At 50.5% G+C, this 22707-nt stretch overlaps 1 protein-coding gene across 6 annotated transcripts in view; it reads right to left on the reverse strand.

The window, feature by feature from the left end:
* Nucleotides 1-2767: 2767 nt before the first annotated feature.
* Nucleotides 2768-22707, reverse strand: part of Znf516 (zinc finger protein 516) — a 118571-nt gene continuing 98631 nt past the window's right edge. For all 6 annotated transcript variants that reach the window (XM_045134679.1, XM_045134680.1, XM_045134682.1 and 3 more), the window contains exons 3-6: nucleotides 19934-21397; nucleotides 13787-13891; nucleotides 12918-12985; nucleotides 2768-5598 (exon numbers count right to left, since the gene is read on the reverse strand). In XM_045134679.1, the coding sequence (XP_044990614.1) occupies nucleotides 5539-5598; nucleotides 12918-12985; nucleotides 13787-13891; nucleotides 19934-21397 (1697 nt within the window). In that variant the 3' untranslated portion in view covers nucleotides 2768-5538. The remainder of the gene's footprint in view (nucleotides 5599-12917; nucleotides 12986-13786; nucleotides 13892-19933; nucleotides 21398-22707) is intronic.

Raw genomic sequence — 22707 nt, forward strand, 5'->3', positions numbered from 1 at the left:
TGTCTGCACCATCCACAAGGCCTTTAGGGAAATTGCTCAAAAAGTAAATTGAGGGGCTGGAGAAATGGCTTAGCAGCTAAGGCACTTGCCTGAAAAGCATAAGGACCCAGGTTTGATTCTCCAGGGTCCCTAGTAGCCACATAAGACAGATGCACAAGGTGGAGCATGCGTCTGTTGTGCGTTTGCAGTGGCTGAGGGTCTTGGTGTGTCTATTCTCTTATCTGCTTCTCTCGTTTACTAAATAAATAATTTTTTAACTAAATTGAGGGATGGAGAGGGGGCTTAGTGGTTAAGGCACTTGCCTGCAAAGCCCAAGAACCTAGGTTGGATTCCCCTGGACCCACATAAGCCAGATGCCTAAGGTGGCGCCTGCGTCTGGAGTCCTTAGTGTGCCCATTCTCTCTCTACCTGCCTCTTTCTCTTTCTCTCTCTCAAATAAATAAAAGTAAATTGATCCAGAGTGGAGGGGGGCATGGGAAGACCAGGCACCATGGTTACATACATGAGGCCAGACTTCAATTATCTATCCTTGAAACCCACAACGAGGTACTTATCTGTCCCTTCTTTTTTTTTTTGTTTGTTTTATTATGTATTTATTTGAGAGTGACAGAGAGAAAGAGGCAGAGAGAGAGAGAGAGAGAGAGAGAGAGAGGCCTCCAGCCACTGCAAACGAATTCCAGACGCGTGCGCCCCCTTGTGCATCTGGCTAACGTGGGTCCTGGGGAATCCAGCCTTGAACCAGGGTCCTTAGGCTTCACAGACAAGCGCTTAACCGCTAAGCCATCTCTCCAGCCCTGTCCCTTCTTTTTTCAGCCCACAGACACTTTAACATGTCAACCCTGTCTTTTTTAAGTTAGGCACCTAATGGCCCAACCCCTTGTTCTTCGGTTATCTGCTTACTGAACAAGAGATACACCACATCCCCAAATGTTAGTGCAGAGTTCAAGGGGTGACAGGCCCCACGTTTCCTTTGCTTCTATTTCTGCACACCTTCTGTGGCCTACCGCGCACCTTTAGAACACGGCGTGTAGGCGATAGGGTGTGTGGCACACTGTGTAAAAACTAAAAAACAGAACTTCTGCATTTGAAAGTAAATAAATAAAAGATATATTCTGAAGTCCACAGACGATTTGTGGAAAAAAATATATACCCTGGCCATTTTGGCATCTTTTTAGATGAATTATCTGGTGAGTTCTAATAAAACTATATAAAGAACAATTAATTCTTGGGCTCATTTTTGGTCAACATAAATAAACCACCACGGGTCAAACAGGCTGTCAAATGATTCAAATCACTTTTCTGAACTGGGGGAAAAATGTCTTACAAATCTCAAGAACTCCAAGAAGATTTTATTTATTTCAAATTCCAATAGAATGAATATGTTTTCTCTAAATATTTTTATCACACAACTGAAACATTGAATTACTTTTTTTTTGCAGAAATAGAGTTAAATACATCAATCTAGTTACAAATTCTAATATAAAGAGTACAAAATATAATGTTATAAATTGTATTTTAAAAAAAAAGAAATACAAACTCTATGGTCTTTTGCATTTTACTGCCTCAAAGTGTAATTAGCGATGTCAATGAAGAACGGACATTTTGCTCAGCGGGTGACCGTGTCACAGGGCTCTGGAATTTGCACCAACCATAGCAGTCAAGGACCTTGCTGCCAGTGGAAGTCCTTGCCAGTGACTTTTGTTTTCTGGGTTGTTGCTTAATTTTTTTGCTCTGCGATTAGAAGTCGCCAAATTTACAAGCAGTAAAATAACCAATGTTACTTCAGACTGGTCAGGACGGGAAAGTGAGGCTTGGGAAGGCGGGCCCTCCTCTTCCGCCCACAGGATAGAGCCTTCGGGTGCGCTGGGCGAGGGCCGTGTTGTGGCTTACAGAAGTTAAGTCGGTTAAGAGCCTCTAGTCCTAGGACCAGAGGGCGTTCCCTGCCTGGTGGACGTCACCCGCTTTCTGGATCTGGAAGACACCCCCACCTGCCCATGAACTACACTCACTCCCATGGCTGAAAGGACAAGCAGGGAGATGGTCAAAGCCACCAGCCTGGAAAGCTCAGCTCCAGAAGGAGGAACTGGCCACAGGCTGCATCCAGTGCGGTATTCTTATGGGAGCATGAAGCGGAGATCTCCACATCCCTGCGCCTCGCAGAGATGCCGGGATCCCGTTCCCAGTGATGTGCGCTCGGCACCATCCGAGGAAGCGTCTCCGCCGTGTAGGAAGTCAGCACTGCGCCCGTACCTGAAGGAGCGACCACACGTAGCCCCCCAATGTGAGTTCCTGGAGCACCTTATTTTCAGAAACCAGTGTCTTCCTTGGCTTAGAAAAAAATAAATAAGTAAATATTGGGGGAACCTCTTAAAACATTTAACACTTTTCAGAACCAAAAAAGGCAAAGTCCACTCGCCTTGCAACCCTATATTCTGTTATAAACATACTCCATTCCACCTAAGATCGCAGTGAGACCTCCAAGAACCAGACAGAAGTGTGGACAGGTTCAGTGGGTGATTCCCCAAAGCAGATGGCATCTGCTTTTTTTGGAGAAATAACATATTTATTCTTCAAATTAAGGACAAGTGAATAACCTGAAAGATGTTCAGAACTCATTGCGTGTGTTATTTGAATTTGAAACGAAGAGCGTGAGAGAAGAATGGAAGGAAGAGGAGGCAAGGGGCGAAGCTAAGGCCAGGCAGGAGCAAGGCAGGACGCGAGACAAGCCGGGAGGCGGGCTGGCGGGGAGACACACGGAGCAGCTGCGGTGTAGACAACCAAACCCTTTATTGTCTAAGTTCCATCAAATACAACACTGTCAAATCTGGTTAGGAAACAAGGAGACAGCAGATTCGTGGAGGTAGTAGCAAGTCTGTAACAGTCAGAAGACGACGTACAGAAGTGAATCGTGTGGAAATCTTCGAGGAAAAGCAAATCAAAACATATTGGCTAAATAAATAAGAAAACACAAATCATATTAAATACTATGGTTGAACTGACACACACACGAATTAACAAACCAGTCCAATACTGATGACCAGTGAAAAGAAGGAGTCACACACCCGGGCCAAGCATGCGGCTGGTCCCAAGGGGACACCAGTGGGCTAGGGGTGGGGGGCTCACCAACATGTGCCTCTGTGAAAACCTGATCTCCGCACTCCACGGGGCACACCATCTTGAAAGTGGCTGCTGTCCCAGAAGCAAGGATCAGATGGGCCGCCCTGCTGCGGAGACCCCAATGCACCCCTCTCCCCACCAGACCAAAAGGGAAGAAGACTCGTGGGAAAAAGTCACTTCCGACTCTAAATGCCAAGTGTCACTCTGGACACAGTAAAAATGTAGACGACACCTTTGTGTCACTTTGGGTACAGAATTTCTTTTAATAACTAAAACACAGAAACAGACAGGGCCGAATCGCTGGCCCCTACACATTCCTACCTGTCACTGTATACTTTCAGCCAAGAAAACAAAAGCCGGAGAGTAAAAGAAATGATCACTTTGGGGAAATTTTCAAAATGATCAAACACAAATCGACAGAAAGGTTCTCTGGATGTTCAGGTGGACCGAAGACTGTGTCTCTACAACTTGCTCAAAGGAACTTCACCGAACGATCGACCCGACAGCTGCTGGGGGCTGTGGGCACAGACATTCCTAAGCACGCCAATGTGGCAAGCCATCTCCACACATACCTGGTGTAAGAGTATCAGAAAAAAAAAATAAGTAAAAAAAAAATATATAGATAGATACATCTATCTATCTATATATATAAGCTAGCCAGTTACATTGCATTGTTCGCAAGGGTCGCAGTCACCTGAACTGTCAAGTAATTTAAATTCAGTAACAAGTAGAATCCAGAACCAAACATTAACTAACAATAACAATAAAAATAATATAATATAATAATAATAATAATAATAATCCAACAAGTCATTAGAACAGAAAAACCACACTCCAGGGTTTGAGTATACACACGTGTTTAAACAAGTCTTTGTATCAGAAGCCCGTTTTCTACAAAAAAACTGCACTAATTCCATTACTGTATTAAGTAAACTGTCGCTCTCACCAGTATTAAAGGTTAGGATAATTTCTGTACATGTAAAATTATTGCTTCTTTGAAAAATATATTTAGCATGCTCGTTTTACTCCATTTCCTGCCCTTACAAAATTTCACAATTTAAAAAAAAAAAAAAAACCTAGTAAAGCTTTTGCAAAAAATTCACAGAACGTCTTCATTCAAGGCAGCATAACTTCTGATAATGCATAAAACCATTATGTGCAAAACTCTGAAACTCTCAGAAGGACCGCCATCACACACAGTGTCACGGCGACAGGAAGAGGAATACGGTTTCAACGCGTACGCTGCGTGGGTCCAGAGCCTTCGCTGTGGGGCTTTACCCCCAACACAGAAACGTGAACTTGGATTACTAAGAGGTATATAAAGCCGTCCCCCCACCCTCGGGCCTGATGTCCCCCCACCACATGTGAACGACTTCACTCGTCCTGTGGAGGTCACAAGGTCTGAGGGGGAAAAGACACCTACTTGCTGGGGCTGTGCAGAGGAGAGGTGCAGGGCAGAGGTTGGGGTACAAAGGGAGTGCAGAAGGCTCCAGAGCATTAGCACCCTAGTAATCTAGGGCTCCCAACCTACTCAGGGATTCTTCTGCCATTACTAAAACAAGCCCAGATCAGGAGGAGGTGGTGGCTAATGAGTTAAGACGTGCCGTCTTCTTGTGTGAGCAGTTTGCAGAATGTAGCCCTGTTACAAAAAGGTCCTGAGAATAAACCAAGAATTCTGGTTTTCTTAGTGTTCAACTAGCTCTCTTTTCCAAAGCAGATTATCCGTGTTCCCTTCGCTGTGTTTCCTGTGCCGCAGGCAACCGCGTGGTGACAGGAGCAGGCAACACGAGTGGCCCAGAGGGTGTCACGGTCACACCTCTGATGAGGAGCTGGCCGCTGCCTTGCCTCCACCGAGCCTGACCTCCACAGCGCCTGACCACCACCTCCCGCCTCTCTCTCTACTTCATACCTGCTGAGCCAGGGAGAGGGAGAGGCAGCGGCCTCGATTCACCAGCCTCGGCTCCCCCACGTCCTCACATCACCCCCAAAGGCCATCTGAGCTCTGGGGCTCCTACAGTGCTTAGCTTCCCACACCATCCAAAACACACCAGTATCTTTTTCCAGTGTCTCACACTTGACTCCTTGAGTGACACAGATGCCCCAAGTCCTCACTGTGCCCGCCTGCCAGTCCCACCACTTGTTTGAGGAAACACGGGCTACGGTCGGTGAGCACACACTTGCGTGTGCAAGAGCGACACAGGATTCCAGGCACAGCATCTTGGCTGTCCCTGAACGAAAGAGGGAGCCACCTCCCCCAGTCTCTGCTCCAGCGCAGCGGCTCCTCAGCGGTCTCAGGTGTCTGGTCCCAGGACTCCGGCTCTTCTTCCAGTGGGGTGGTTGTGGTCACTGTCGAGAAGCTTCTGGACACCAATGAGGCCGCTGCCCACACTGTCACGGGGGCCGGGCGCTGGAGGCGTGGCTCTAGGTCCCCTTCCGGAGGGGCCCGGCTGGCACAGTCCCTGGGTTAGCATGGTCTCTTCCCTGCACAAGAGAAGAGCACAGACAAGCTCAGTTCAGCCCTCGGTCCGCAGCGTGGTTCTCACGTTAGCCTTCCTGAGGGCACCCGGCAAACGGCAAACCTCACCGAGCAAAGCGGCCAAGGAGGCAGGGAGCCCCTACCCTCCTCCTCATTTTACGTGAGCGTGAGACATTCTAAATTCGCCTTGCTGCCTTCCAGCGGGGAAAACCGTCGTCCCGGGGACTGAGAAAGGATCTCTGGGGCCTCTGAACAGCAGACAGTGCCTGGTGGCTCTGGAGGAGGCGGTCAAGGTTGGCGAGATGGGAGGAAGGCAGGTTTGGAGAACAAAGGCCTAACTCTGGTACACAGCAGATTCCCAGTTCCCTACGAAAGTGCACATGGAGCCCCACAAACAAAAGCGCTCCCACGGGTCACGACGTGAGCGCACATCCCCCAGTTCCCATGATGACTCCCCACACTGCAGAAATGGAAGGGGCATGCTGCACGTCAGATGCAACATCAAAATAAGCCTGAATGTGAGCACAACAGCCTCCTTTCTTGTTTACAAGACAAATAAATGTGTGTCACCAAAGTGTTTGCAAACAAGCCACAATGCCCTGGAGCACACGCAAGACAGGTGAGCAGAGTGCCACATATGACCACCAACCCCAGCACAGAGCTCGGTGACCCTGACTTCGCCCAGCTGTAGCCAGTCGGCAGTGGCTCGGGTGACTGTGACTGGTGACCGATGTCAGTCAGGAGCTACACTTAGGACCTCGGGTGGTATATCAATGGCGAGGTGTTCTTTCATTGCTTTGGTTTTATGAACAGGAAAGTTGAGACAATCAGGCTGCATGTTGAAATCTGCTGTGACACCCTGTGACAGAGTCTGCTTGACAACAGAGTACTCTGCCGGTAGGATCCGCCATTTTTTGCATTATAAAATCCACAGCTAAAAACGAGGTAGATCTGGTTGCCCTTTTTTCTTCTTTCTTATCATTCTCTGCTATTTTGATTAATGGATTACTTCCTAGCTTAACTACTTTAAAATAACATTTAGAATTATAGGAAATAAACTATTAATCATAGTCTTTAAATTGACAAGGAATCCAAACAAATCAAAGCACCAGATTTTATATTTCAGCAAAAGCCAAATGAAGGGGGTTGGGAGGACCGTTAATCTCTGCGGATTTAGAATCCCCACGAACAAGTCGCTGGTCTTGTCTGTAAGGGATTTTCTGGGTTAAATCAGTTGATGTAGGAGGACCCACCCTTACTATGGAAGGCACCATTCCATGGGCTGGGGTCTTCGATTACATAACAAGGAGAAGGGGTTGCTGAAGAGATGGCTTAGTGGTTAAGGTGCTTGCCTACAAAGCCAAAGGACCCAGGTTCAATTCCCCTGGGCCCACATAACCAGATGCACAAGGTGGTGCAAACATCTGGCATTCCTTTGCAGTGGCTGGAGGCCCTGGTATATCCATCTCTCCGCCCCCCACTCTCAAATAAACAAATAAAAATAAAAAGGGTTTTTATTTTTATTTTTATTTTTTTTAATTTTATTTATTTATTTATTTGAGAGCGATAGACACAGAGAGAAAGACAGGTAGAGGGAGAGAGAGAGAATGAACGCGCCAGGGCTTCCAGCCTCTGCAAACGAACTCCAGACGCGTGCACCCCCTTGTGCATCTGGCTAACGTGGGACCTGGGGAACCGAGCCTCGAACCGGGGTCCTTAGGCTTCACAGGCCAGCGCTTAACCGCTAAGCCATCTCTCCAGCCCTAAAAAAGGGTGTTTTAAAGAAGAAGAAAGGAGAGGGCTGGCAGAGCGCCATCATTCATCACTCTCTGCTTCCTCACAGTGGCCTGAATGTGAGCAAGTGCCCATGCTTGTCATCACGCGTGCCAAGCCAACGTGGCAGACGAGAACTGGAAACAAATCATTCTTTCCTCCCCGAGACTGACTTGGTCAGATTATTTTTTTTTTCCAGAAAAAAGAAGTTGATTAATATAGTTTTGCTTCAAAAGTTACTTTTTTGATTTATTTTATTGTGAGGGAAAGGGAAAGGGAAAGAGAGAGAGAATGGGCACACCAGGACCTCCAGCCACTGCAAAGGAACTCCAGAAGCGTGAGCCCCCTTGTGCCTCTGGCTAACGTGGGTCCTGGAGAATCGAACTGGGATCCTTTGGCTTTGAAGTTCTTTTAATTGATAACGTTTAACAATAAAATGAAGTACAACTTCTTTGCGACATTAAACAGACTCTCCTTCCAAGTTTTTACTTGAACTCCACAGGTTAACACTGTACTTCACAGACTTTTCAAGAAGCATTCCTTCTAATGATCAATCCTGAGTAATTCTAGGACCTCAACATGTCTTCATTTAGGTAAACACATATAGGAACAGTATTTTTAAATGACGGTGTTATGAAGACCTCATCTCGCTGAGAACCTGGTTTGGAACATTAGTCAACTTTGTGTCCTGGACGTCTGCAATGACAGGACAGTAACCTGTGAGAGCCTGCCCCAAAGCCTGGGACGCCCACTCATGCAAGACCCCTCCATGATTTTCTAGTTTGTCGATTCTTTTAATAATAAATATACTAGAATAAGCTATCCAGACAATACTGTGGCCATGAGCTGCCTTCGGCAAACCCATGAAGTAACCCAACCTGTAAGTTCTCAGAAGAATATGAACATCAACAGAGGAGGGGCTAGTGGCCCAGTTTTCTGAAGGTCCTGGGGTCTTAGAATGCGACCTAGAATAGGCTTACACAGGGCATGTGCAGAAAATAGAAACTGCTCCACGTCATAGCTGAGGACATCGGCTCCCTGCTCCCTGCTGGTCACATGTGTTGAAAAGGCCTCTCTACTGACCCATGCTTAAGCCTCAGAGGACCATCAGACTCCAGGCTGGGGCAACTGTGTCCCTAGGAACCGCAGCGTATTAAATTTCCTCAACCAGCTGATGCAGGAAATGCCAACATTATTAATATGCAAAGTTGACCGGTTGTTCTGTGGCTGTCTACAAATCCAAAAAACCTTGATGTACCAACTAGAAGTAGTGTTTCCTAGGACATTGGACTTGACCATGGCTTTGCTCAAACAAATGCCTCTCCTGAACTCTCCCTTTTATTAACCGTCAGTAGCGTCTTAAGGCCAACAAGACCAGAGTACACACAAGCCCACTGACGCACTCTGACACAGCCTGCGGACATCAGCCAAGACCAGAAGGCCATCCATCCGCCCCCCACACACGCCGCTGACACAGGCACACAATCACAACCCGTGTGCACTCACACCGCAGGGGCATTTCTCTGATTATTACAAGGAGCTGACATCAGGTGGGTGCCCGTGCCAGGTGTGGGGCATCTACTACTATCTGTAGCACGGGTGGTATCACGACTGCACAGGACAGGAAATGTGTCCCCCATCAAGGTTCGGGCCTTATCCTTAAAGAACCCTGCATTTTGGAGCTAGAGAGACAGGTCAGTGGTTAAGAACCCTTTCTATGCAAGCATAAGGACCTGAAGCCACCTGAATTTGCTTCCCCAGCACCAGACAGAAAGATGGGTATGGCCTTGCCGGTCAGTCACCCTGGTCCTATGGGGAGGACAGACCATAGAATTGCTGAAGCTTGCCCAAAAATGGCAGGTTCCAGCAGCAGTGAGACTCTCTCACAATGAAGCATGTGGATAAGAGATGGAGGAGGACACCCGATGGTCTCCTGTGGCCTCTGTGAGCACACAGGATATAGAACTTGTACACATACATCACACACTACACACATGTATATGCTACATACACATACCACACACACGCATACACTATATTCACAACACTCACACACCACACTACACCACATACCACACCTACTATGCACATGCACATGCAAAAAAAAAAAAATAACATTTAAAGAAGAACCCAGGGTTTTAATAATTTATATTATAATTATCAGTCTCTTGGGAGTAGAATCAGCTGATCTCAAATAAAACTGCCAAGATCTGTCTTCTCCGTTACCTTCTTACTGAGTACTCCTATTTGAACCCAAAGAGGCTTCTCAAGTGACCTGAGTTCAGTACAAAAGTGGGCCTGGCCTGTTCCCACTCCTCAGTTCAGTATGAAAGTGAGTCTGCCCTGCTTCCATTCCCAGGCCCAGGAGGAGGCCGGAACCCCAGGTGAACTCAGTTCCTTCCCTTCCCTCACACCCCGCCTCCTTCATCCACTCTCTTCCTGAACATGCCCCAGACCACCCATTCTCCTTGGTGCACCCTGAGCGGGCTGCCTCCCACCTCTGAGGGCCATTCAGCATTTGCCTGGACGCTCCCTCCACAAGTCCAGACTCAGGACTGGACCTCAAACATCACCTCTCTGCTCAGAGATCTGCTGTGCTCTGGATGCATCTCTGAGGTCTCCGTACAGAGGAGAGACGTCTCTCTAGACCTTTTCCACATCTGTCATCTTAGGCCACCTAGTTTCCCTCCAGTTGTGCTGACCTTCACCCAGTCCCTGCAGGAGAAGGCTTCAGGTCCTCATGCTTGCATAAGAAGGCGCTCCTCCATGCCCCTGCCCCTGCTTCTAATATCCATCCTCCTCGCCCACCCCCACCGCAGCAGGTCTCTCCACTGTCCCGGGCCTGGGTTCTCAGTCCCTGTAGCACATCTGCTCCCTCCCTTGTCTAAACCACTGGCCCTTCAAGAACCACACAAACAAGACAGCTGTTCATCTCATCTCCCCAGCGTTACAGGGTCTGACACACAGGGGTGCCACAGAAATACTGCTGTGAGTGAAATGACTAGAAACTGAATTTCCAAATACTGTCCCAATTAGACTGAGTATCACTCATTGTGAACCATGTAAAACCCCATCCACTGTGAAATGCTATGTCAACTGATTCTGCGTGACACAGTGTTGCGTGGTCCAAAGAAAACCCGTGACCGGGCTTCTGCAACCCACAGGAAACAACTCCAATTTGAATATTAATTAACGGGCTGGAGAGATGGCTTAGTGGTTAAGGCACTTGCCTGCAAAGCCAAAGGACCTCGGTTTGATTCCCTGGGACCCACATAAGCCAGATGCACAAGGTGGCACATGGAGTTGGTTTGCAGTGGCTGGAAGCCCTGGTGTGTCCATTCTGTCTCTCTCTCCCCCCACCCTCAAATAAATAAATAAAACAAATATTAATTCATTCTATTAGTAAAGCACACAGAATAAAAAAAGAACATTGCTGGTTAGGCACAGCAAGACACATTCTCCATTCCCAACATGCATAACCACAGAAAATAGCTCTAGAAACCTAGAACACACCCTAAATTTGCACTGCAGCTCTCACTGCTGAATATCACGAGAACTCGCAGTAAGAAAGAGCAACCCCAAGTCATGAGCCTCAGCCTGTTATTAATGTGGTTTTCAATTATTCGGGCCAAGAAATCTCTATGGAATTCTCACTGTTAAAGAATAAGGAAATGATAAGGGAAATGGCATTTCCATAGAGACTCAGAATGTTCTGTGATGAATCAACAATAGCTATTTTTAAAAGTAACAAAAGTTACTTTTCAAATTAACTATCGGAGGGGTCATCTGAGGCCATGAACCCAACTGTGGAATAGACCAACTAGCTACTGTAAGAGAAGGCTGCTAGTTGAGCCCACTACCAACATCACAGGCCTAAGGAACCTGTCCTTTGGATTTTTACTTTTTGCATGTTCAAGTGTTGCAACATGTGTGGCATGTGGTGCACGTACATGTGTACGAAGACGTGAGTTGAACAGCCCCGTCAGGTGCCCCCTTCACTGCTCATCTGCACGCTCCTTGAGATGCACTCTCTCACTGATTCCAGAGCTTCGGGCTTTGCAAACCCCAGTGGTTCTCCCGTGTCTGCTCCCGCAGGACTGTGGCCGTGTGCAGCTTGCCCAGCTGTTTACCCGGGTGCTAGGGAACCGAACTCAGCAGCCTCAGGCCCCGTGGGTCCTCAAGCTGGCACAGGAAGGACTCTTACCTGCTGAGCCTTCTCCAGCCTTACCTCGGCTCTTCTAACCAAAACTGCTGTGGCCTCGTGGCAAGAGAGAATGCACAAGCTGCCACAAGAGCACAGGACCGAGACTGGGAACCTGAGACGCAGAGGGCGCCTGTGGGCTTGCACACAAACACGTCCTACCAACAGGTCTTGGCTCTGTCCGAACCGAGGACAAGTGACTGCTGGCATAAGCATGCACCCTAAGAACCTCAAAAATAAACCAACCTACAGTCCAGTTTCTCCTCTGGATGCTAGCACTGAAAGAGGCTCACGCAGAATTAAAGGCATCCAGCAGACTGTCTTGGGTGCTGGGAAACTCGCCACAGGCCCAGCTGCCGTCCTGCCCACTCCCAACCTGCTCTTCGGTGAACCTGAGCGTTGCCCAAGCAGAAACACCTACGATTCACTCCATCTGGGTCCCCAAATGCAAGCCCACCAGTCACATGTGACCCTGCTGCCACTACATCTCAGACACATCCCGGGGGTTCTCATGTGTGAAGGGGGATTTAGTTCTGTTAGAAAAGACCACACAACCTGACTCGTGAGGTCATCTTATTTGGAAATCGTTAATGAGAGGTTACATTATTTTATAAATTGCCATGATACCATGAAGTAACTACTCACATTTTAAAACTATGGGTTGTGCTGAAATAAGCTAGAATGACCTCACTAGACAGTGATTTTCAAGGTCCCAGGGGAGAATGAAGCTAGTCTTCTAGAGCAACTGGTAGAAGAGCCAGAGTGCTATGTCCAGACCAAGCCAGTTGGGGGGGGGGGGGACACGCCACACTGTTGGCCTGGTGACCCCCGGGAGCCTGTGCCACCCTTGGAATGACACTCTGAACCCAAGGAAGACACGTAACTCTGCTACATCTGTGCACACCAATGGGACAGTCACTTGAGATCCAGGCACACAGGTGTGTCAACGTGTGGTAGCCTCGTTCTACCACCGGCCACGGTTTACACAGCCAAGAACACCAACACTGAACGTGAGCCATTTCCTACGGAGCAACGCAGGACAGTACTCCTAACAGAGGCCCAACAGAATGGAGCCTAAGCCACCCTGGACCAAACCATGCTGGGAATCAGTAACTCCTGATGTTTTCAGCAATCACCAGTTACCACTAGCACCCTTGGGCCCAGCCCCAGCAAGTCCTCTGCAGTTGACGGCTTGGAGGCTCTATCTATCATGAGGCCAGTTCACCATGATGGAGCGGGCTTGGGTCAGGGGACTAAGGGACTTCACACGCAGCACAATTGAGAGGAGCACGGGTCACAGCTCTCCCCAGCCGACTCTGAAATCCACATGCAGGCACTTGGAGAACCTACTTGTTTGGGGGCCTCCGTGGGGGCCGTGTGAACTTCGGAACCTTGAGGACCATCGCACTCAAACACCACTGTGGGGAAAAAGGAACTGTTAGCAGAGTGGGGAGAGTCCCGAGCGCACATCAAAGACCCCATTAAGCACGTTCACACAAAGACACCAGTGCCTAGCCCGTGGCCAGGAAGCACCACTTTCTCGTAACACTTGCAGTGAGGAGATTCGATAATGGCTGCCCGGGGCCACCGCCCTGCCGAATTCAGACTGCGTGCTGCGCCTCGGGAAGCGGACACTGACAGCATGAATTATCCGTGTGAGCGTGAAGGGCCCCTCGCTCTGCTTTACTTACCACTTGGCCTGGGTCACTGGGCATCAGTGTGGAGGGCACGTGCCCCCATCTCCCTAACATGCCTACCCTGTCTTGACACACAGGTAGCCCACTCGGGTCTCTGACTAGCTCTATAGAGACGGCTGCTGGCCACCAGTGTCCATCTCTATCTACAGGCCAGCTCTGCCCATCAAAACGCAATCGGCCTAAAGGGGCACTCTGATATCCATCTGTGTCGTGGCTCTATGATTCATTAGCATACTCATTTCTACAGTTGACGCTAATTGAAATGGAACATCTGCAAATAGGCTTATCTCAAAATTAAACCACATGGCATTTGGCATTTAGATGGAAAAGGGAAAAAAAAAAAAAAAAACCCTTAGGCCAGGTGCTGAACGGGAGAACCTGGACCAGTCCAGAGGTGGATGACACAGCCATCCATGCCAGTGAAAATCTGAGAGTGTCCACAACGTAGGCAACGAGGTGACTGGTGGGGGATGTCGCCACACATGCTGTCACTGCTGGAGGCGCGTCACGGGGCTGCGGTACCTGTGTGCGCGCGCAGGTGGGCCCTGAGGTGGCTGGGCTGGTGGAAACTCTTCCCGCACTCCATGCAGGCGAAGTCTCCTGGGTGGGCCTGTGTCCGCAGCGTCCCTGTTGATGGCGCAGTGTGTCATGTCACGGAGGTGGAGAAGAGGGGAGGGGAAGAAGAGAGGAAAAGATCATGAGTATATCTGACATACAGTGTGGTAAGCCACCTCCAGGCCTTGGTGACAACTGTCAGCTTTTGTCTCTGCTCAGCTGACAGGCCAGGCACGCTCAAGACTGCAAGGATGCATAAATTACAGTAAATTAAAAGACGCTCCAGGGCAGGATGGGGACAGGGTGACATCGCTGGGCTGTGTGGCAAGCAGGTGGTTCCAAGCAGCTGGATGCAGGGCCTGGCCATCACGCCGCTCTGTCAAGCACCATAATGAACAAATCCGAGTGGCATGACAGAGACGAAGCCCAGCGGTAATAGGAACCGACCAGGACAAGAGCTCACTGCGCCCTCAGCTGCGATCTCAGGCGACAGATGCGGAATGAGCGTGGCCAGGGGTCGCCACTCCACCTGTCTGCCTCCTGTACGGAGGGGGCTCAGGCCTCATCCAGGCCCCTGGTGTGTGCTGGGCCACCGGCCAGGCAGGAAGAACGATAGGCCACCTTTCCTGGGAAATTACTCAAGTACCCTAGACCTGAGCCTGGGCTTCCTTTGGAGCCAAAACCGAGTGGAGGCTTTTCCTAGGAAAGGGCCACAGAGGACTTTGGCCTTGTCTCTAGTCTTGCTGAGACAAGACATGCAGCAATGTTTCCGATAATACCTGCTCCAGAGCAGCCTACTGCATCAAGTGTCCCTGTCACACTCGACGCTAAGCCAACTGCACAGGAGCTGGGGAGGGGTGTGAAAACAGGAACTACGTAGTCACACTTGCAGCAATTATTTAATGTTGTATTTACTTGAATGATGATGTTCCTAACATCTAATATATGAGTATCAAAGACAAGTAAAAGAGATGACGAGGGGACACTTTCATTTGAAAAGCCAACCTTCAGGGCAGCTCCCTGGTTCTGAGTGGCTCAACAGGTAGAAATGCCATAAACCCATTTCGCATGACGGTGGGGTTCCTGTGGATGGCAAAGCAATGCAGAGACCATGAGATGGCTCTTATCCAAGGTCTTAAGTTGACAGATAATGAAACTGTACCTTAAACCTGAGAGCCTGACTCCCCAGCACGGGGCAGTTACCTTGTAGACTTATTCAGGCACACAAAAAGAACACTAAAAACTTTTGATATGTATACGTGTGGCCTGCATGCGCGTGCACGTACCACGTGGCAGCCAGGCTCATGTCAGGCGTCGTCCTCAGTCCCTCTCCATCTTACTTAAGAGGACAGCGTCGTCTCTCTCTCATTGAGCGAACCCCGAGTTCCCCTACACCGCTGGACTAGCTGCTCAGCTTGCTCGGGGAACTCTCCGTCTCCGCCTCTCCAGCGCTGGGATCACAGGCACTCGCCACCACACCTGGTGTCCACACGAGCACTGGGGTCCACTCTCAGGTCCTCACACTTGCACAGTACTGAACCATCTCACCAGCCCCCAGGAAATATATTTTTGTGTTTATTTTTATTTATTTGAAAGTGACAGACAGAGAAGGAGGCAGATAGAGAGAGAGAGAGAATGGGCGTGCCAGGGCTTCCAGCCTCTGCAAACGAACTCCAGACGCGTGCGCCCCCTTGTGCATCTGGCTAACGTGGGTCCTGGGGAATCGAGCCTTGAACCGGGGTCCTTAAGCTTCACAAGCAAGCGCTTACCGCTAAGCCATCTCTCCAGCCCCCCAGGGAGAATTTTGAAGCAGCACTCATCCCATTAAAGAAACACTACTAACACTGGCACGGGAGCTCTGCTCACAGCTGGGCATAAAGAGCTCTGTGGGAGACACCTTGGGAGCCCTGAAGGTCACAGCATGGCTATTTCACGTGTCCTCTTTTCCAACACTCTTAGTCTGGGGATGGTTAAGTCGAAGTGACCCCAGGAGTACAGAGAACCAAGGCAAAAAAATTCAACAAATGGGACTGCAAGAGACAAAAGCAGAGGGGCAGCAAGCTAAGGGTGGAATCAGACTAGGCATTCTACGTACAGAATGGCGGGAGCCCACGGAAGTGGGGAGATGTGTGGGTCACACAACCAATGAAGGGGGACACCCAACCCACAAAGGCCAGAGACAGCGCAGCCAAGATAAAGTGTCCCACTGCCCACTGCTGCCCTGTGGCCAGCAGGAAGCTCTTCATTCCAGGCTGAAGACCTCTGCCTTCACCCAAGAGCTAATCTATTTGGGGACTTGCCTAGGTATATCCTATGGCACCTGTGAGATGGGAGACAGAGACACAAGAGTCTCCTGGAAGCTCACGGGCCAGCTAGCCTGGTGAACCAGGTGGTAAACAACAGACAAGCCCTACATGAGGTGGACCCCTGGAAAGTCGACCCCTCACCTCTACACGTGTATCAGCGAGAGACAGAGACCCGCCATGTGCACACAGTGCAGAGGACTGCAGAGCAGAGAGGAAAAACAAGACCTTAACAGTGGTTTCTGGCATCTTCCGAAGGTCAGAAGGCAGTGGCGGCGGCTGTACAGGGTTCCAGGGCTGTGAGACAGACCTAGGGATGCCAACAGAAGCGCCAACGTTCTGTTCACCCCTCCAGGGGGTCACGCCAAACCTGCAGGCTTGCCTCAGCTACCGCATGTTACAAACCTCCAGATCCGACATTCAACGAGAGAGGAAGGAGTGAGCGGGCCTGGGCTGCGGCCGCACGGGGGAAGGGCGAGGGTGAGGGCGAGGGCGAGGGAGCGGGGAGGGCACCCAGGGTCGCAAAGGGGTTTCGCCTCAGGACCGCGTGTGTGTGGCCCAAGGAGGTGCCGGACACCACGGAAAGCGGCTAGCAAAGCTAGTCATGAGGCAGGTGGCAAGTCCAGAAAGCAACAGGCACTTCTCAGCCTGCTGCTCATGTGTCGATGTTCTCTGAGCCTTGGAAGCTTAACCTGTGTTTGAACATGAAAAACTCAAAACACTTCCCTTAAGAAGCCGTGTGAAGCCGGGCGTGGTGGCGCACGCCTTCAATCCCAGCATTCGGGAGGCAGAGGCAGGAGGATCCCCGAGAGTTCGAGGCCACCCTGAGATACATAGTGAATTCCAGGCCGGCCTGGGCTAGGGTGAGACCCTACCTTGAAAAACCAAAAAAAGAAAAGAAAAGAAACCCTGAGTGAACATGACTGGCATGGTCACTCTCCACGTGCACATAGCGTGGCTACACTTACATGTGCACTTAGTGTGGTCACTCTCCACGTGCACTTAATGTGGTCACTTACCATGTGCACTTAGTGTGATTACACTTGCACGTGCACTTAGTGTGGTCACTCTCCACATGCACTTAGTGTGATCACACTTCCATGTGTATTTAGAAAAATAACACAGAGATGCTCATTTCATTCATGTATACTATTTTCCACATACACTCAACAAAAAGTCCTTAGGACCACACATTTTTAAAACTGAGATAGGGCTGGAGAGATGGCTTAGCAGTTAAGGTGCTTGCCTACAGAGCCAAAGGACATAGGTTCAATTCCCCAGAACCCACATAGGTCAGATGCATAAAGTGGCTATAGTGGTGTGGCCATTCTCCTTCCCCCACCCCTCCCTCCCTCCCTCCCTCTCTCTCTCTCCTCTTTCAAATAAAATAAATTTAATATTTAATTATTTTTAAAGCTAAACAATAGAAACTCACAGAGAAACATTTGGGGTATTTTTGTACCTCAGATTTTGTCATCTGAAATACTCAAAACTGCAAAGCTCACTTTTGTCCTCAGAAACGTCAACAGCCTTTTCCAAATGCACAGGGCAGCACAGGGGCCTTTTAAAAGGGTCCTGCCTCGCTCACTGAGGTGTGCCTTGCAGGTTTTGAGCCACCGGCAAGTAGCTAGTTAAGTGAGTTGGGGCTGGAGAGATGCTCAATTGATAAGGGGTTTGCCTCACAAGCATGAGGACCTGAACTTGATTTCAAAACCCACATAAAATGCCAGCTGTGTGGCATGCACCTGTAATCTTGGCATTGGGAATAAGACGACAGATTCCTGGAGTTCACTGGACAACCAGCCTAACTAGTGAGCTACAAGCCAGCAACAGCCTGTCTCAAGGGAGGTGACAGCATTCCCACTGAAGACAACTCCCCTGGTTGTCCACAGACTCCACATCCATCTGCAGCATGCATGCCAGCAAGCACGCGTACACACACACACACACACACACACACACACACACACACACGGAAATAGCAAGTCTGGCTAGCCACTGAAACATCGTGTAGCCATCTCCAGTTCAGCCACAGAAGGTTAGGACCCGAGGAAGAGAGACAGCAAGGATGGGGCCGCCACAACAGGCGTCCCTCCCAGCCCCGGCGCCCTGCTGCAGGCTCTGAAGAGACACGTGCCTAGAGAGGAGCGAAGCAAGGACAGCTTTCCAGCCACACTGGTATTTCACAGGACAGCGAGACTCTGCAAGGATGGGGGCTAATAGGACCACTCACACCACCAAAACTGGGACATGGGGAGGAAGCTTTGGAGTGGCTCTCTCGCCACCTGCTACAGGAGGCCAGAGGTTACATGCCGGCCCGAAGCACTCTCTAGACACAAGCTAGAACCAACAGCTCACCAGGAATCCACAGCCACCAGGCAGCATCATGCCACAGACAGGGGTCCCCTCAGGTCTCCCGGGCTCGCACCACATCCTCTAGCAGGATGCTGCCCACATCGTGCTGTCTGAGGCACTTCATCACAAATACCGCCACCAAGGGCAGCCTGCTTCAAAAAGCTGTGGGCTCACAATGGACAGGGCTATTCAAAGGAGGATCAGGACTACCAGGAATGAGAGGGCCTGGCTTGGCTTGGGTTTTCCAAGGCAGGGTCTACGTAACCCTGCTGTCCTGGAACCTGCAGTCTTCCTGCCTTTGCCTCCTGAGTGGTGTTTGGTGTTATAACAGGTTCTAGATTTCCCCAGTGTTTCTGATGCTAAGTAGAGTGACCTGTGATTTTCACTCAAGAACAAGACCATCGTATCCAAAACATACACCAGAATGACACAAAAAACTACCACCAAGTCCTTGACTACCCCTAACTCCATGTTTCAAAACTAAATGCTTTGAGCACTCACATGACACACTTGTTTCTTGCACAAACCCATTAAGCCACGCCCCAATTACCTCCTGGCTAGGCACATAAGGTGTACGAGAAATGTAAATGAAGTCTCTCTTTTGACTTGGGTTCTGTCTCCCAGATGTCATGTGCAGGAAAACTTTCCAAAATCTGACACACTGCTGGCCCCAAACACTGTGGACAGGAGCCGCGGCCAGTGCTGAGACAGATGGCACCCCGGAAACGGGGAGAATGAAAGCCCTGAAGCCTTTCTCAGTGCCACAGTGAGGCTCAGTCCCCACCCATGCCCACTTCTGCAAGACCCTGCTGTGGGGTGTTGCCCATGGGTCTTTTACATTGTGTACAAACACTCACACACTACAGTCCCTTCCAATGGTCAAGAATGAACAGTGGGGCTGGGGGGATGGCATAGCAGTTAAGGCATTTGCCTGCAAAGCCAAAGGACCCAGGTTTGATTCCCCAGGACCCACGTTAGCCACATGTACTAGGGGGCGCATGCATCTGGAGTTCATTTGCAGTGGCTGTAGGCCCTGGTGCGCCAATTCTCATTCTCATTCATATTTATATTCTCGCTCTCTCTCACACGCACACAAAAACACACACACAAATAAATAAAAAATAAAATAAAATATTTTTTGAAAAGAATGAACAGTGGACATCTACCAACTTTAAGTGACAATGTGAACTGCGATCGAACCTGCCTGCTCCCATCACATCTTAGTGCAGAGGAAACAGCAGGTTTCTAAAGAAGCATCTGTAGGAAGGGTACATTCAGAGGCTGTTGACCACTGATCTGGGCACACAGTCCCAGGGGACAATCCAATCTGGAGAACTGCTGAGGTCCTGCCTAACCAGGACAAAAGGAGGCAGCAATTGCCTCGGAGCCTCAGGCATGTAACTGTGCACACCCAGGGCTCTCTGCACAGCCAGAGGGGACAGAGTCCACATCTTACCTCTATGCTCGGGCCCAGGGCTACTGATACCCCAGCCCTGGTAGAGCGTGGCGAAGTCCTTTGGAATGTAGGTCTTAAAGATACTGAGGATGTCCAGTCGCTTCTCCTGGCCCTCAGCCACTGGCTCTTGCTTGATGGAGTGTAACACGGGGGGCACTCCAGCTGGGGCCTGCAAGGCCGCGTCTCCTCTGGACCCCACTGCACACGTTGCTAGTGTCCTCAGCTCCTGGGCGGCCTTCACAGGGGACTCACGAGGAGGTAGAGGAGAACCCCCTTCAGCTTTCACAAGAGGTTGACCCTGAGGCTGAGGGCTGAATTTGGCTTTCAGGGAGTCCGGGGCACTGTGCTTATTTGAAGGGATCAAGGCAGCCCCTGCCAGGGGGACCCCAACCTTCTCCACTGGCTTGCTGTGAGCCGAGGACTGCGTACCTGCTCGGGTTATGACCGAAGGCGTGGGGGTGGCACTTCTGCTGAGACCCCCACTGCCAGGGGCAGGTGCTGGCTTGGAGCTGGCCTCTGGTTTGGGTTTGGCCAGGGGCCCCTGTGCCACAGCAGTGGGTGACTCTTGGCCATGACCAGCTCTGATCTGTCGATACCCATCGGGACCAGATGCCCACATTGCACAGGGGCCCCCGGAATGGCTCTCCTTATTCTTAGGCATGCTAGCGGCTTTTGTGGTCACTCCCAAGGGAGAAGAGCTGCCTTTGTGGCCTGGCGTCCCGCCTGGCACCTGAGTGCGGGTGAAACGAGCAAGGAGCAGGGGCTGGCACTCCTTGCCCCCAAGGGCCGGTGGGGGGCCCGTGCGTCCACTGCGGGCAAGGAAAACCAGGCTGCTACGAATGCTCTTGTGGCCATTGGGCTGAGTCCACGGGGGTGCCACGGAGTTGCAGCTGACCCTGTGCCAGATGCGTTTATGCATCCACAGCACCTCGGGGTAGTAGGTCTTGTGGTTGCAGTAAGGACATGGGTGAATGACCAGGGCCGCCTGCAGGGAGCATGCCGTTTCCTTACCGCTGGGGTCTTCACGACTAGACTTCACGCTTAAGTCCAGAGGGACCAGGTCTGGGGCAGGCCCCCTCTTTCCTGGTCCACAAAGCTCCTTGTCGTGCAAATCGGACAGTTTTTCTTTTGGGTGCCCAGCCTGGCTCTCCAAGGCAAGTGGCAGACCGGTTTCTTCCGTGACCAAAGGGCAGTCCATCCTGTCACTACTGTTGGGCACCTCTTGCTTGGGGTGAAATGCTGGCATCTTTAGGTCAAGAGAAAATCTCTGCTGCTCGGGAAGCTTAGGAGTTTCTCCACTACTGTTTCCGAGGACGGGCGCAGAGGCGGCGGCGGCGGCGGCCCCCGCCCGGGACTCGCTGTGTCTCTCTGGCGGGTGAGTTCCCACTTTGTGACTCTGGTCCCCGCTGGAGAGCATGATGGGTTCTACCTCTCCAGAAGAGCGGCGGGGTCGTGGCTGTCCCCCTGGAGGATGCAAAACGTAAAAGGGCAAGTTACCATTTCTCATCAGAACAGAGAAGGACAGGAAAGGCAGCAGGGAGAGGCGCTGTGCGGCCGGCTGTGCACAGGGACCCAGGGCTCGGGGGCGAGTGGTACCAGGGTGGGGCTCGCTCACAACACATCTATCAGAAGCCAACTGCAGAAGGAGGCCATGCTACACTGGGTGACGACAATGACCCTGTGGCGGTTTGATTCAGGTGTCCCCCATAAACTTAGGTGTTCTGAATGCTAGGTTCCTAGCTGATGGAGATTTGGGAATTAACGCCTCCTGGAGGCAGTGTATTGTTGGGGGCGGCTTATGGGTGTTATAGCCAGTGTCCCTTTGCCAGTGTTTGGCACACTCTCCTGTTGCTATGGTCCTCCTTATGTTGGACAGGGGATGATATCCACCTTCTGCTCATGCCATCGTTTTCCCTGCCATCATGGAGCTTCCCCCTTGAGCCTGTAAGCCAAAATAAGCCTCTTCTTTTCCCACAAGCTGCTCTTGGTTGGGTGATACCAGCAATGCGAACCTGACTGCAACAGACCCCAAACAATAAGGAGGAAATGAAACTACTGTGCATCTCATTACAAGTAACTGCACAGCTACTGGTTAAGAGAAGGTAACTGGTTAGAATTAGAAATTAGGAAATGAGCTTAACTGTGATCACGTGACCTACAGCTCTCTATGCAAGGCACTTATGGAACACAAGGTCTCCCCTAAGCCCTGGTCAGCAAGAACAGGGGAGACAGTTTGCTGTCTGCGAAGACCAGCATCTGCTTGGAACATGGGGGCCCCAGACTGACTTCAGCCCAGTCCAGCAACTCCTTCTCAAGAAGGACAATTTTCAAGTCCAAAATCTTGACACCACGTTCCCTTCTGAGGCCAATGCATGAAGATATGGTCACACTGTGCACCTCTACAATGTCACCTGCAGGTCACCCAGACAACTGAGCACACCTTGAATGCAGCACTGGGTTTGGGGATCCTGGGGCTGGAGATGGAGTTACACAGTGTCGTGTGCAGCCTGAGAGGAACCCCGGCCTGGATGCTCTATGGTGTCCACGCCCCACCCCTCACCTAAGAAGAGCATACGCAGACCACAAGGCCACCGTAGTGAAGGCTGGGCTCTGGAACACCACAGTTTAACGCGGTCTGCTTGAGAGTCCCATCGGTGCCCTTGGGTTGATTCGCCCAGGTCTAGGGCAGCAGGACGGAACAGACCAAAATGCTAGATGTCACCTCAGACAGGGGCAAGCTCAGTAGGTTCCAGAGATTCCTAGAGATCTGAACA

The sequence above is a fragment of the Jaculus jaculus genome, chromosome 15, assembly GCF_020740685.1.
Source record: "Jaculus jaculus isolate mJacJac1 chromosome 15, mJacJac1.mat.Y.cur, whole genome shotgun sequence".
Classification (NCBI taxonomy): Eukaryota; Metazoa; Chordata; class Mammalia; order Rodentia; family Dipodidae; genus Jaculus; species Jaculus jaculus.